This window comes from Lissotriton vulgaris, chromosome 5 (genome assembly GCF_964263255.1).
Source record: "Lissotriton vulgaris chromosome 5, aLisVul1.2, whole genome shotgun sequence".
NCBI classification, from domain to species: Eukaryota; Metazoa; Chordata; class Amphibia; order Caudata; family Salamandridae; genus Lissotriton; species Lissotriton vulgaris.
In genome coordinates this window covers 872,851,582-872,865,388 of record NC_141693.1, presented here as the reverse complement: position 1 = coordinate 872,865,388, position 13,807 = coordinate 872,851,582, and the positions used below count along the sequence as shown (strand labels likewise).

The 13,807-nt window shown below is 44.8% G+C and overlaps 1 protein-coding gene across 2 annotated transcripts in view; it reads right to left on the bottom strand.

Annotated features, from left to right (window-relative positions):
• Positions 1-13,807, bottom strand: part of FAM13C (family with sequence similarity 13 member C) — an 866,698-nt gene that overhangs the window by 422,814 nt on the left and 430,077 nt on the right. For both annotated transcript variants that reach the window (XM_086922448.1, XM_086922449.1), the window contains exon 5: positions 2,466-2,529. In XM_086922448.1, the coding sequence (XP_086778574.1) occupies positions 2,466-2,529 (64 nt within the window). The remainder of the gene's footprint in view (positions 1-2,465; positions 2,530-13,807) is intronic.

The following is a 13,807-nucleotide window of genomic DNA, read 5'->3' as shown; positions in this document are numbered from 1 at the left end:
ATGGGTAGGGGGACCTCTCCAGCCCCCCTACCTGGGCCATTTTGGGCCTCGGGGACCCCATCCCTGTTGCTTGGCCTCACGTTGGGGACCACAGGGGGAGCCCCAATGCCCCATGGCCCCTGCTGGCTCCCCACCTCCTGAGGAGCCAGCATTGCTTTTGAGCAAAGGGAGTTGCTGACATGCATCTCCCTTTGCCCAAAAGCAATTTTGCTTCGCTTCGTGGAAGTGAGAGCACTTTTCCTGTTCTTGCATCTATGAAGCGAAGCAGAAGTTTGCTAGTGCATGGCGGTAGCATTGCTCCTGCCATGCCATAGCAAACTACAATGTCCTGGTGTGGGCACCCCAGGAAATTGCTGGAGCCAGCCCTGGGGGGTGGCGGTCCCGCGGGCCATGAAGGGCTCCATGAGGGGGGCAGTTTTGGTTCATGGGACCCCAACCCTGAGGCCTGTCCTCTATTCTCTTTAACATTTTTGAGGGGGGCCTTCCAATATGTGTGTAGACCCAGGGAGGTGGTGGTCCCTGGGAACGGGGTCCGCAATGGACCCCCACATTTAAATACTTAGTGCATCGGGATGTGGTGGTCCCAGAGGCACTGTGGGGGGATTCGAGCTCCCCACACTTAATTTTTTAAATAAGCCCTGGGGAGATGGTGGTCCCCAGGCTGGGGGGCGTCTGACCACGCCTTTGAGGCACCGCAGAGGTGGTGGTCCCGGGGTAAGTGTGGGGGGGGCAGGAGCACCCACACTTCATTTAATAATCAAAGCCCCGGGAAGGAGGTGGTCCCCGGGGCTTGGGGGGCCTGTGAGGCCCCGCCCATAAATGATTAATGTCCGGGGAGGTGGTGGTTCCCGGGGCAGCGTGCGGGGGACAGGAGCCCCCATGCATTTTTTTTTAATACCCAGGCCCCCGCATCATAATTAAGCATTGCCTGGGGCCTGGCCCACCTCGGGGCTTAAAGAAAAAGAAGCAAAGGAGACTGCTTTTTTGATTATTTTTTCCATTTTCATTGGGATTTGTGGACCTCTCAGAATTTGGTTTTTTTAAAATGCTTTTTTTGGCCCTCAGGGTCCCTGTGGAACACCCTAACCAGGCTTAGGGGGTCAGGGTGCCCCCTTTTCTTGTTTTTAATCCTTTTTTCTTGTGACTCAGTTCAATCGAGTCACAAGATGGCTGTCAACACTTCCTGGTCTGAAGTGTTAGGAGCCAATCAGATCTCAGGCACGAGATTGGGAGGGTCCGCGGATCCTTTGTGTCGATATATGGATATCTGTAGATATTTAAATTTCTTAAAAATTACTGAACTGATTCACACCATAAAAAAAGAGTGCACTCTGGACCAAGTGCTACTTTTCTGCCAAATTTGGTGTAATTCGGTACAGCTGTTCGGGTGTAGCTTCATCAAAAGTTTCCAATGGAAATTAACATGGAGAAAACACTTTCTGGGACCACATTTTTCTTGGCCCCCGCTTGACAAATCACCCCGAAACTTTGAAGATGGGAGCTGACCTGAGCGCCCCATTAATTTTGGAAATTTCACAAAGATTTGTCAAATGGCGCCAAAGATATTGGCAAAAGAAAAAACACTTCCCTAGGAGGTAAGGGGTGAGACCCCGAAACTGGTCCCATGATGCTTGTTCCAGTCCAGGGAGAACCTGGCCTGGCAGTTCGGGCTGGACCCTTCCCATGGGGAACAGAGTCATGACTGATCTGTATATGGCTGGGATGGCCTGGTGGGCAAAAAAACAATGGATTGAGATGCGGCTCGAGCGAGTGCCCTTGGCTGCAATTAATTCAAGCATTTCATCCATCATGTTGTTGTTTTTGGAAAGTGTCTACCATTTTCTCTGATCTGTTTTTGAAGAGGAGAGCTTAGTTTCCTTTTGGAAAAATTCTGCTCAATTTCTATGGAACAATTAAGCAGAGGGAAGTTTCAATGATATGAGTGTTTCATTTAATTGGTTGATAGTTTTTCTTGTATGTTATTTGTAATGGAGAATGTATTGATCTGTATGTGCCACTTATCTTATGACCTCTATAGTGAAGTGATTTCTTGTAATCATTGTAATGTGTGTGGTTGTCTTCCATTGTTTATTTTTTGCATTATTGTGCGGGTGCAAATATCACCTTGTGTAACTTTGTTAATTATAAATCTAGTTCAATTAGTTTTGCCAGTAAAAATAGTGTAAGCACTTTATTGTACTGGTCTAATTTTTTTCAACATCATTCACTACATCACCTTTGATTGAAGAGGGATATATTAAGGTGCATGTTGTCACCGATCCTAATTCTCATAGTGATTTGCTTTGGGTGATGTGCTTTTCCCCCTCATTGTGTCCTCTCTATACACTATTTTTTGTCTTCCTTTTACCCTTTTGTAGTGTAAGGTGTAAAACTCTATATTTAAGGAGACTACTATTAAGATGCATACATTACTGTAATATTTACCCACTATAATATTGTCTTACCTCATCAAAATGTGGGTACTGCTCACCAACTTCATTTGGCAGACCTATCATCGTATGCACTTTTCTGAAATAGAAAGAGACACATTTTTTTAAATATAAAGTCACTTTGCGAAGAATTACCTGTAGGAGAGATACTTTGTCACCCATTGTTTTTATTATTTGTCCATAGAAAACATATGTTTAATGTCTTTGGAAAGGATTATTTCTCTCCTGATGGTAATGACCGTAGAAAAGCATATTTGCTCACTAATACCAAAGGGGCAAAAGGTAATCATCCAGCTGGTTGTACCTGTTTAGATAATGTAGGATCACTTTTGTCTAGTTTTGAAATGTTAAAGAAATGTTTTGCCTAATATGGGCCTCATTCCGAATATTACCCCGTACTCCCCCCAAATCACTACGACCATGGGCACTAGTCATTCTAGGTGGCGTGAAAATACGGATTAGCAGATTTGTGCAAATAACCTGCAGGATTTGATGTTTCCGCATTATTTCCTGAATGATTTTGCCTTGTATTTCACCTTGACACTATGCCAGGGTTCACCAGGCAGAGTGCCCAGGGGAAAGGCTCCCAAACCATGGAGTTACAGCATACTCTGTAATTCCATTTCAACTAGCAAATTATATTAGCGGCCGGACTGGAATGACCATTGGACTCACATCCTATGAGTTTATTCTCACATAGATCTGCGATGCACAGAAAAGTATTAAAATGCATTAACGTTTTGAATAGAAAATTTAATTTTATCCCATTTTATATTTAATTTAAATAATGTCATACACTTAAACTGACAAAACAGATTTCTGATTTTGACTAACAAGCTCACTTTTTTCATACTCCATAAGGGTTTTAGAATTTATTTCTTTAACTAGCTATCTTCTTGTTTGAGTACGTCTTTAGTTCCACAACTTCTTTTCAAAACCAAATTCCGAAAAAACCTGACATATGTTTAACAATAATCCCCAAAAATGTCATGTCTAAGATATATTTTCACCTTATTTCGAACCAAATAGATTTACATATTCAGAGCAATGCTATCTGTTTGACCTATCAGCCTTAGAGTGTCCTCCAAACTTTTTACCTTACTATACCATTTTTTCTGATCTCGTTTTTGTTGGCCATAGAACTAAGTGCACTCTACCACCACTAACCAGTGCTAGAGTACCTGAGCTCTCTCCTTCAAACATGGTAAAATTGGCTTATATCCAACTGGTGCACTTTATATACTTGTACATCCCTAGTAAAGCGGCACTACATGTAGTCAGTGCCTGTAAATTAAATGCTGCTAGTGGGCCTGCAACCCTTACTGTGCCACCTACTTACGTAGCCTTTTAAACATGTCTCAGGCCTGCCTGTGCAGCCTATGTGTGCAGTTATAAACTGCCATTTTGACCTGGCAAAGTTAACCCTTTGCCAGGCCTAAATTGTTATTTTTTAAAAGCCCGTAGAGCAGGGCGCAGTGTAATAAAAAAGTGGCACATATATTTTTTACTTTTAAATTTCCTGGTAGTGAAAAACACTTAAATTCGTTTTTCACTACTGCAAGGCCTGAGTGTCCCATAAAATAACATTGGGTTAACTTATTACATTTAATAAGTGATAACATTCAATTGGGAGCAGGTAGAAGTGTCGAGTTTGGTGTCTAGAGAATCGTAATTTAAAACACTTGTCCCTGTGAGAAGTTAGCCTGGCATATGGTGTCCACTAGTTCTAGTGGGCACCTTGCAGCAGTCTAATCGACCCTTATTGATGGTGGTTGTAAAGTCAACCTTATAGAAAGCCATCCTATTGGTAGCATGAACCAGCAGTCTTCAGGCTAAGACTTCAGTAGGCGAGTTAAGCAAGTTGTTTTACCATCTATAATCCCTTGAATACCAAATGAAAGGACACCACACAAGGTATATATCAAATATATATGTATTTAATCTAAACACAACCCCTCTGCACTCTTTAGGAGGTCAGAGGTCAAAATACAATACAAGTCACACAGTTAATATTCAATAAGTTTCACAGTATACGTTATGCTCTAGGGGCCTCACAAACCATATACTAAGAAAGTGGTATAAGTACCATGTGATAGCTAGAAAGCAGGCCTGGGGCCTGTGGAATCCCTGGGGCTACACTAAACAACCAAAGGTTAGGAAGTAGGAGTCCCACGGGAGAGGCGTGCAGTGTCTAAACACAGTCGCGAATTACCATTGACTTTCTATGGGAAACAAAGAAGTTACAAATATGCAATTTAAGGATACTTCCGGATGAACTAGGATGAAACCCTTTTAAACTAGGACACTTCGAGAGTCAAGACCCAAGGGAGCACCGGAGTACTCGTGTTACCTCACCCAGGGAAGCCGGGTGCATAGGTGTCTTTTTGTGTCAGGTTTCGTCATTTTCTATGGAGAGCTGAAAGAAGTGCTGCAGGCGACCAGAGGAAAGGTTTCCGGGTGTATCCAAGGGTGGATTGGTGATGTGAAGAACCTGAAAGCAGAGGGGACAGAGTCTGGGTCACTAGCCAGTGACCAGGAAGGTACCAGGAAGGAACCAGGCGATGTTGGGTGCTTGAAGGTGAAGAAGGTGAGTTTGTCTGTTCAGCCACGAGGTCCAGAAGGCATCAATGATGACCAGGCAATGGATTTGAGCTGTCCCACAATAAATCTAGATGACTGCGATGTCGGTATCCAGATTGGACCTAACAAGCCTTGGCAACTGCAACCCACGCAGGATGTCAAGAGTGGCTCTGTTGCAGGCCAGTAAGGTCTGTGGCACTTCTCCTTTTCAGGAAAGCTGGAGCTAGCCTGGAACAACCAGGAAAGCAAAGTAAATTCAAGATAGCGTCTTCAGGGGGCACACTAGACAACAAGCAAGGAACCGGGAAGACATGTCAAGCTCAAATGCAAAGGCAGGGCCCACGGGACACTCGTGGAGTGTGGGGGCCTGGGCTTCAGTGCAAATGGTGCTCGGGGCTGGGGCTTCTGGTATCACAATGCCCAACGTACCGAGACTTCAGGAAAGGAGTGCAGGTAGCAAAGTGCAGGATGTCCAAGATGTCCAGTCCCACACCTCTCATGTCCGCCACGGGTCTTAGCTTTGCTGTGGATGTGGTTCAGGGTCAGAGGAGTCTGGAAGTCTAGTTCTTGAGTCACAGAGTCTTTGGGCTCCGACGGGAGCCTTGAAACTGCAGACTGGAGAAGTTGCTGTTGGTGCCTGTTTGCACAGGGTGGTCACTCCTTGACCACAAGGGAGATGTCTTCTGTCTTTCAGTCAGAACGGAATGTTGAAGGTCCAAGATATGTCTTTCAAAGATTCATCCAGGATAATCTAAGGTCCTGGGGACACAGCTCCTATACTTATACTAAGAAAGGGGGTTGGATTACCTGACTAGGTCCCTCCTATGGGTGGACCTGAGAAGGGGGTGGTTACACCCCTTTCCCTTTGTCCAGTTTTGTGCCAGAGCTGGGGCTGGAGTGCCCTAGCAACTGGTTTGAACCGGGCTATGCATGGAGCACCTTCTGTGCCCCTGGCAGTATCTAGATGCATTCCCTGAATGCAGCCCTCCCTGACCCAATACACAAAACTCCTGTCTGGGGAGGTGCTGGCACCTCCCTGTACAGGAAACCTATTGTCCAGGCCTCCCCTGCTGGAGTTTCGCCCAGCAACAGGAGGTCAGACTCGTGTCTGTGGCAGCAGCATCCATTTTGTGATGCTGAGGTTCTGTTTAACTTAAACCGGGTAAAGCAGTAAGCTACATGTCATTTCCCTCCAGAAGGGTAGAATGCTACCCCCGCCGCCAGAATTGGCGGGGGGGGGTGGTAGTATTCCAAAGTTTTTGACACCTTACACGACATGTTTTGATAAAGCCAAACCAAAGTTAGCATTAACCACAAGGATTATAATGCACTTAAGAGTATATGGTACGGCTATATCATAGAACAGCTATAAGGAGATGGTTCGGAAAGCTTCAGAGGGGCTAAGCTCATGCTCGGGTACCCTCTCACATAAAACCAAGCACTCCGCCTCCAGGATTGTCGAGGCCTACCATAGGAGTGGATTATAGGTATATATGTGTCTATATGTAAAGGGTGATTACACCACCTTACCCAGGCTGTGTGAATAGACCTGTGGTGTCAGTTTTGAAGGCAAATCAGGGGAGGCACAATACATGCTGCAGTCCCTGGTAGGCCTAGGGTGCACCTATTTCCTGGGTACACTATACAGGGGCTCGCTCACAAGGGTGAACCAGTAACCAATCTGGTATGTACCTAAAGTACATGGAGTCCATTTTATAGAGAAAGCAGATAGCCTGGGGCCCTGAATAGCAGGGTCCCAGGCCAACTAAGTCGAAAAACCAGCAAAACACCAGGAAGAAGTTGGGGTATCCATAAAGCCATATTCCACCTTCCTACAGTCCCAACCGTTTGCTGCCAGCAGCCTGCATTTTGGGTCAGATGACTAGGCGTAGCTGGCAGCTGGTCTTTGTGTACTGCTCCCAGACAGTGAAACAAAGGCGAAATAGGTGTTGGTAGGGTGGGCCGTCTCTGACTTGATGAGGGGAAAGAGCTGTCACCTACTACAGATGCACATCACAAAGGCTCTGCCCAGCACACTCACAAAGGGTTTTGACTCTAGTCTTGTGTGTCCCAGATAAGCTGGGTCCAGAACAGAGATGTAGTGAAATTCCAAGCACATCTTGGGGTGGAAACCTCCAGAACCTTTTCCTACTTCAAAATCGCGGACCCTTAGACCTAACTCTTCAATACACTTCTAGACCTGTGAAAGTCTCAGTGCTGCTCTGCAAGTACTGCTACTCTGTTGCCCTATTGCTCCATTGCCTAAGGAAAGGACTAGACCACAGACCCACCAGAGTAATTCCAAAGGCTAGTTGGCTGGTCCCTGATCAGAGTCTCATAGTCAGAACAGGCTCTAACCATCTTGAACTGATCACCTGGACTCTCCTTGCTGTGAGTCTTGCCCTCCCACCCAAGTCCAGGACCCTTGGAAGTTGGCCTGCAAGTCCTCTGCTAGCCCAGCCTTAGCCCTGTGAGAAGAACTGACACAGAATAACGCATCTCCTCACAGCCACTTTTGAACCACCACAGAGCGATGCATCCTCAACACAGGACTTTGCATGTCAAGCCACTTGTCTACGGCATCCTCAACAATGACGCAGGACTTCGCATCACAGCCCACAGCTCCTTACAACGGCTGCTGCATGATACTTCCTTGATACAGGACTTTGCAACGCTCTGCAAACCACGATTTAAGGTACTTTGTTCAGTGGGCCTAACATGGTCCCGGTATCCTCCCCGTGAGATCACGGTTGGCATGAACTTCTGACTTTGTTGCAGTCTAGTCCGATCAGATAACCACAATTAGCAATTTGTTTTTTTAGGCACTATTTTCACTTAACTATTTAAAATGGAATATCTCTGGCTCTATTGATTGGATTTTTGTGCTTTTGGTCTCAAATAATTTATTCAACTTTACTCTATGTTTCTAAATTGGTGTGGGATTTTTTTGTGTTGTCTTTTCACTTTATTACTGTTGAAGTGCTGCATAAATACTTTACACGTTGGCTCTAAATTAATCATGACATCCTTCTGCCTAGCTACCAGAAGGTTAAGCAAAGGTTAATTTGGAGTTTGCTGGTGTAACACCCTGACAGAGACTGTAGTTGCTGCTTGATTAGGGGTGCACTCCCCTCAACCAGTACCCCAATTTCCAACACTATCCAACCTGAGTTTTTCTCATTGGTAAAATGGCAACCCCTACCCTAAGCTCAGTGTTTTGCATAATGTATGCAACACTAAGGGCCTGGTTACGAGATTGGCGGAGAGACCGGCAACCCATCTCAGCGGCAGTCAGGAACATGCCGCCAAGCTGGGGGCCTCCCACCTGCTGCATTATGTTATCACCACGAGACTGGTGGTGTGTCGGCAGCACAGCCACGGTGGCAGTATGGTTCCACTCTAAGAGAGAGCCTGAAGCCAATGCCGGCAGACTGCAGCACCTCCTGGAAGTGGGGTGCACTGTTTCCATGCACCATGTAGTGCATGGAAAACAGTGCGTGCACCGTCAGTGCAGGCATACAGGGCACAACAAGGGCCCCGGACACAGTTCACATGGGCTTACTCTCCCTGGGTCCCTTTTTGTGGCCCTTTACCTGTCTTCCTGTCGACCTTTCCATGGCGGTCTCCCCACCCTTTAAAGGTCGGTGGAAAGACAGGTCATAATTCCCACGCGTTGGCCATGCCAACACTTCCAACATTGTCCACTACTATCCCCGCCGCAGCGGGGGCTTGGATCTTTGCTGTGGTCTGGAGGCGGTACCCCTGCCTGCATCATATTCCAGCAGTCAGACCACCAGATATGTCGGCGGTCGGACAGCCGGAAAGTGACGGTGGTTCCTAAGCTTGAAGGTATGTTGTGTGCACACAACTGCACTTCTTTCTCTCGAATCATAAAAAGCATTTCTTAGAAGAAAAAGATAAGGTCTATTAATATTAAGAGAAAAGAATTGAGTTGAGGTCATGTCTATATAGTGGCTTTACCCAGTTTTTGGCCTCTCAGAACTCCTACGTGAACATAATATCATTTGATTTCCCAGGGCACTGAGAAAGTAAACCTATTTTAGAGCCAGACCACGTCTATATGATCTCCTAGGCATAGTCACACAATAGGAAGCACTCACAATGTGACATCTGGGGATGTACATCCTTTCCCTCAAAACCAGAGCTATTATATATCTAGTGCGTAAGAGGGCCCTAGGTGAGAAAGGGCGCACTATTTACTCCACTACAAAGCAAAAACGATGCTATGATTCTACAATACGTGTGTAAAATGTTTAAAGAAGCATGTCTGCGCTGTGTGTCTTTTAAGCCAGAGTCAATTTCAGGCGAGTGCACGTTAAACACAGTTTTTTCAACTTGCATGCTTCGTACTATACTAGCCTTTAAATACCACATCGGTATTGTATTCTTTATAAAGTGTCTTTTTTTAGGCACGCAGTCAAATATAAAATGTGTACAATTATTATTTTTGTCATAAGAAAAGATTGCAAATTGTTTTTAATATATTTGTGTACATTTTTCGTCCCCCCCTCCCAACATCAGTTATGGAGACATTTCATACCTGCTGATAGTTTGAAACTGACTTGCAGTCGTACTCATAGAAAAGCAGCAAGAAAGCCAATTTAGTAATGTTCATTATCACGACATGAACAAAACGATATTGCTTACAGTCTGGAGAAACATTTCCAAGCTCAACTTCCTCCATGGTGTATGCTATTAACTTCTCACAATTCTCATTACCTGAACGCTTCATACTTCCTAATGCACAGGAAGGTGCTTTGTCAAAACGGATGCGGCGGGTTGTAAAATGAATGCTTTGTCATGCTTAACTAGCTGTGTGAATAATTTATCCTGCTGTTGCAAGGGCTGCAATGTTGGCACTCCTTCTACAAGCACAGGGTTACTAGGTGTTATTTCTGGGTAGCTGTTTGGCACACTTGCAGCGAATCAATCAACCACGTTGGTCAGCAATTATTGAAACCACTTACATCCAGTGATGTTGGCAGGGTAGCGAAGCCATTATTTGTATTTTCAAAAACACTCGGGAGTGTCACAAAAAGCCACCTGAGATGTCGGCCAGGAATTACTGAGAGAGGAGGTGTTTCAATGGGGATTACCGGGTTTTCTATGTTTTCGTGGAATAGCATGCAGAAATTGCCCTTTCAGTGCCAGTGCTCGCCATGCTTTTCCTTAGTGTTTCTTCCAGAGAAATCTCGAAGTGAAAAGTGCCAAACATTCAGTTTTCCACAACACGTGTCATTCCGATGGAACCGTGAACTCCGGTTACCAGTTCTATTGGGATTACAAGGCCGCTCCTAATAAAGAGTGGGCGGTTCTGGTTTGAAATTGTTTGATCTCACCTCACCAGGTGATCCCTTCACACTGAACTAGACTTTGCCAACTCGACCACCCAAGATAGACTACACCTGATGAGAATCCATACAGCTGATCTGGTATTCTGATGTAGAATAACGTTTAATTCCTTAAAGATTGGGCCACAATATGAACTAAAGGTGGAGCTGATGTTGCTGACCCGTACTATGAAGTTAGTCTGATGTACTCAACCTCTGCTTTATAATATCATCCCTTTTATTGTTAGGACGCGGATGTGTAGGTAGCGTAGACATATGAAAATCTTGTACACAGAATTCCATGCCCCTTCCAAGTATTCAGTTTCTTCCTTTTATGACCGTTCCGGCATAGGGTGGCTGGAACCTATAATGCACAGCAAGTGCAGCGGTACCAGGGCACAGGGATCTAAGGGCACGCAGCTTCCCAACTACGGTGTACCTTTCTACCCACAGGGGCAGAGGGGTCCATTTTTTTGGGCTGCATTAAATGCTCTTAAGAGGTGGAGCTCTTAAGGGGATTGAGTGTCAGTGTGCCCCAGAAGCCATTGGCCAATGACTATAAGCCCTTTTGGGAAGCGGACACGTAAACAGCGTCATCTGCATAGGAGGGGCATCATGCTGAGCGTTCAGTAGCTGGACCGCCACCTCATCAATAGATGCACTCTCTGCTCACCAAGCTTTTAGTACCTCACACCGGTATAAATACACCCATGCAGGAAAATCAGAATTTTGAGTAAGGTGGAAACACTGCCTCGTGGCCTTTATACTTACCAAAATGAAGTTACTATCTACCTTGCTGAAGGCAGTCTAGAAATCGATAAACATAAATATCTATTGCTCCGAAGATCCCTAGTAAGCTTCGCAATCATCAAGCCACTGGATTGAGTTGTTAAAAGTGCCAGCTTCCCAAAAATGTATTTGTCATTGGGAGTCAAATAGTGAAATGGAATAACAGTTACACGGGGTTTCCGGGGAGCATTTATTACAGATTGGCATAACTAATTCTCCCTTACAGGACTCTGGGATTGACCCTCTCTGAGCAATTGTATTTGCCAGAATTAAATAGAGTTCGGATCCTCTTTTCACTCCAATATAGACGTCTATTTGAAAAGAGCACATTCACTGTCGTCTGGGTATTTTGGTACTAACTAACCGCTATTTATTTTTAGAAAACGGTACTCATGTTACTGACGTTGGCAGCGTGAAAAGGCAAAGTGGACCCTCCAGGATTTGACCGACCCTGTGACCATGAGCTTAAACACAAACTTTTGGAGTAATGCATTAGTCCACCGATCCACCAGGCCCAGCATCAGTGGCCACGTCAAGCCCTGGGACCATAATTTGGGATTTATTGTCCTGGTCATCTTTCCTGAGAATAAACGGACAGTAGCTGGCCGTGTACTCATTGATAGAAGTTGACACTTACACCTTGGGTAAAGCTCTTGAGAAAGATACAGTTCAGTGAAATAATTAAACCAGAATTTGTCCATGTGTGTGACTCAATAGTGTTAACACAGACTTAAAAAATAGCTTTGAGCTTCCAGAATGCTCTAGTATGACTTGAGAAGCAGCAGATTTCACTGAATGCCATACGTGTCCCTTTGAAGTACTTTTTGACTCTTTAATCGCATGCTTATTGGCACGACACAAAAAGCAGTGAAATTAACAACACTTAATCTGAGGGCTTTCAACTGGGATTATTTTGTAACATGGCACCTACTGTAAAACCAATCTAATTTTGGTATAGCAGGGTCGGACTCTTAGGTCGGCTTTCCACTACAATTGGTGATGTTAGCCATATGGCTAGCTTGGTTCCGTATGAGTGGCAAGTAAGGTTATTGGATCAAACTATTTACCAATGAAATAAATCTTACATGAAGGATATCTTCATCGAGGAACAGGAATAGACCTTATTTTTCAAGGGCATTCTAATAGACCACCCTCCAGCTACTGGGGACATTTAGTGGAGCACACGAGCTACCTGAATGGAGTTTCCAGTGGGTACAATTTATTTCCGGTTTTTGCAAAACCCTGCTAATTACACACCATTGGCCTAACAGTGGCACATATTAAGATTACAGGATTACAATGTAGTGGGATTCTTGCACAGCTCTGTGGTGGAAAACTAACAGTCCTTCTTCTAATGGTGTGTAGTAATGAGGACACCCACCATCAAATGTTTCCCAAAAATGTCAAAGCCTTAAACAAACTTAAGACTGATAGCCAAGAGTGAAAAATTCATGCCTGTCATAGTTGTCTGACCAGCCAGGTCTGTGAGAATCATCCTAGAAGGAATCTTTAGGAACACTCTTATTCATAGGTGAGTCTTCAGAGTCTTCAGGGACGCTCTGCATTTCTAAAAGTAATTCCTAAGTCTTAGTCATAGTGGTAGGGAATTCCACAGGGAGGAGTCATAAACATAAGTTCACCCACTAAACCTATTGTATCTAGTCAGTGTGGTATTAAATTGATGTCTATTGTCCGAGGTGAGGTATTTTTCTATTCAGCCATGTAACACATTATGCATTTGGCAGAGAGTTTTTAAGGTCGTTCTTTTACAGGAAGCCAATGTAGGGATTACCGGTCCGCTATTACCTGGTTATTTTGTTTCAAACTGAAAGGCAGGTGGGCTGCATAGTTTTGAACTCCCTGGAGTTTTGAGCGAGGTATGATAGGACAGCCTGTGTATAAACTGTTGCAGCAATCACAGCGGGACATGACAAAAGGCGGGATTTGAGAGATTTTTCTGAAAGCAGTAAAGCAACAGCTGAAGCCCAGTCACCACATGTAGGTAGTGCAATGCTTTGCTAAACAGTTGAAAAGAGCATTTAATTGGGGGGTGGGGGGAGGGGGTACTGTTAGCTTCCGGTCATAGAGCTGAGCACTCTGTCTGGAATTGGAGGAAAGTTCATTACCTCAGGCCAGGAGATATGGTGGATAATGAGAAGAATTTCTGCTTTCTCACACCTGAGGCAGAGCCACTTATCCGGACTCAAAATTTAAGCCTGTGAAAGGCAGAGACAAAGTGTTTTGATGGTGGCATGAACACATCAATCCTAAGGTCAAAATATGTTTAATCCAATGTCCGCACAGCAAGCCATGTAAACGTAGAATATAATTGGTGTTAGACCTGGCATCATTGGCTTGAGTCTCTCCTCCATCTTTTTCTGTTTGCCTCCTCTGTTTACAATGTTTTTGCTGGTATAACGCTTTGGGCACTGTGCCACTGCTTATCAGTGCCACAGTGCAAGTGCTCCCTATGTAAAATTGCTGTATTGATTGAATTCCATGTTTGGCTTATTTGGTTTACTGTCAGTCCCTAGTCTAGTGCACCAGGAGTGCCAGGGCTTGTAAATACAAATGCTGCTCGTGAGCTTGCAGCACATGTTGTGCCACCCACAAGAGTGGCCCAGTAAAAGTATGTCT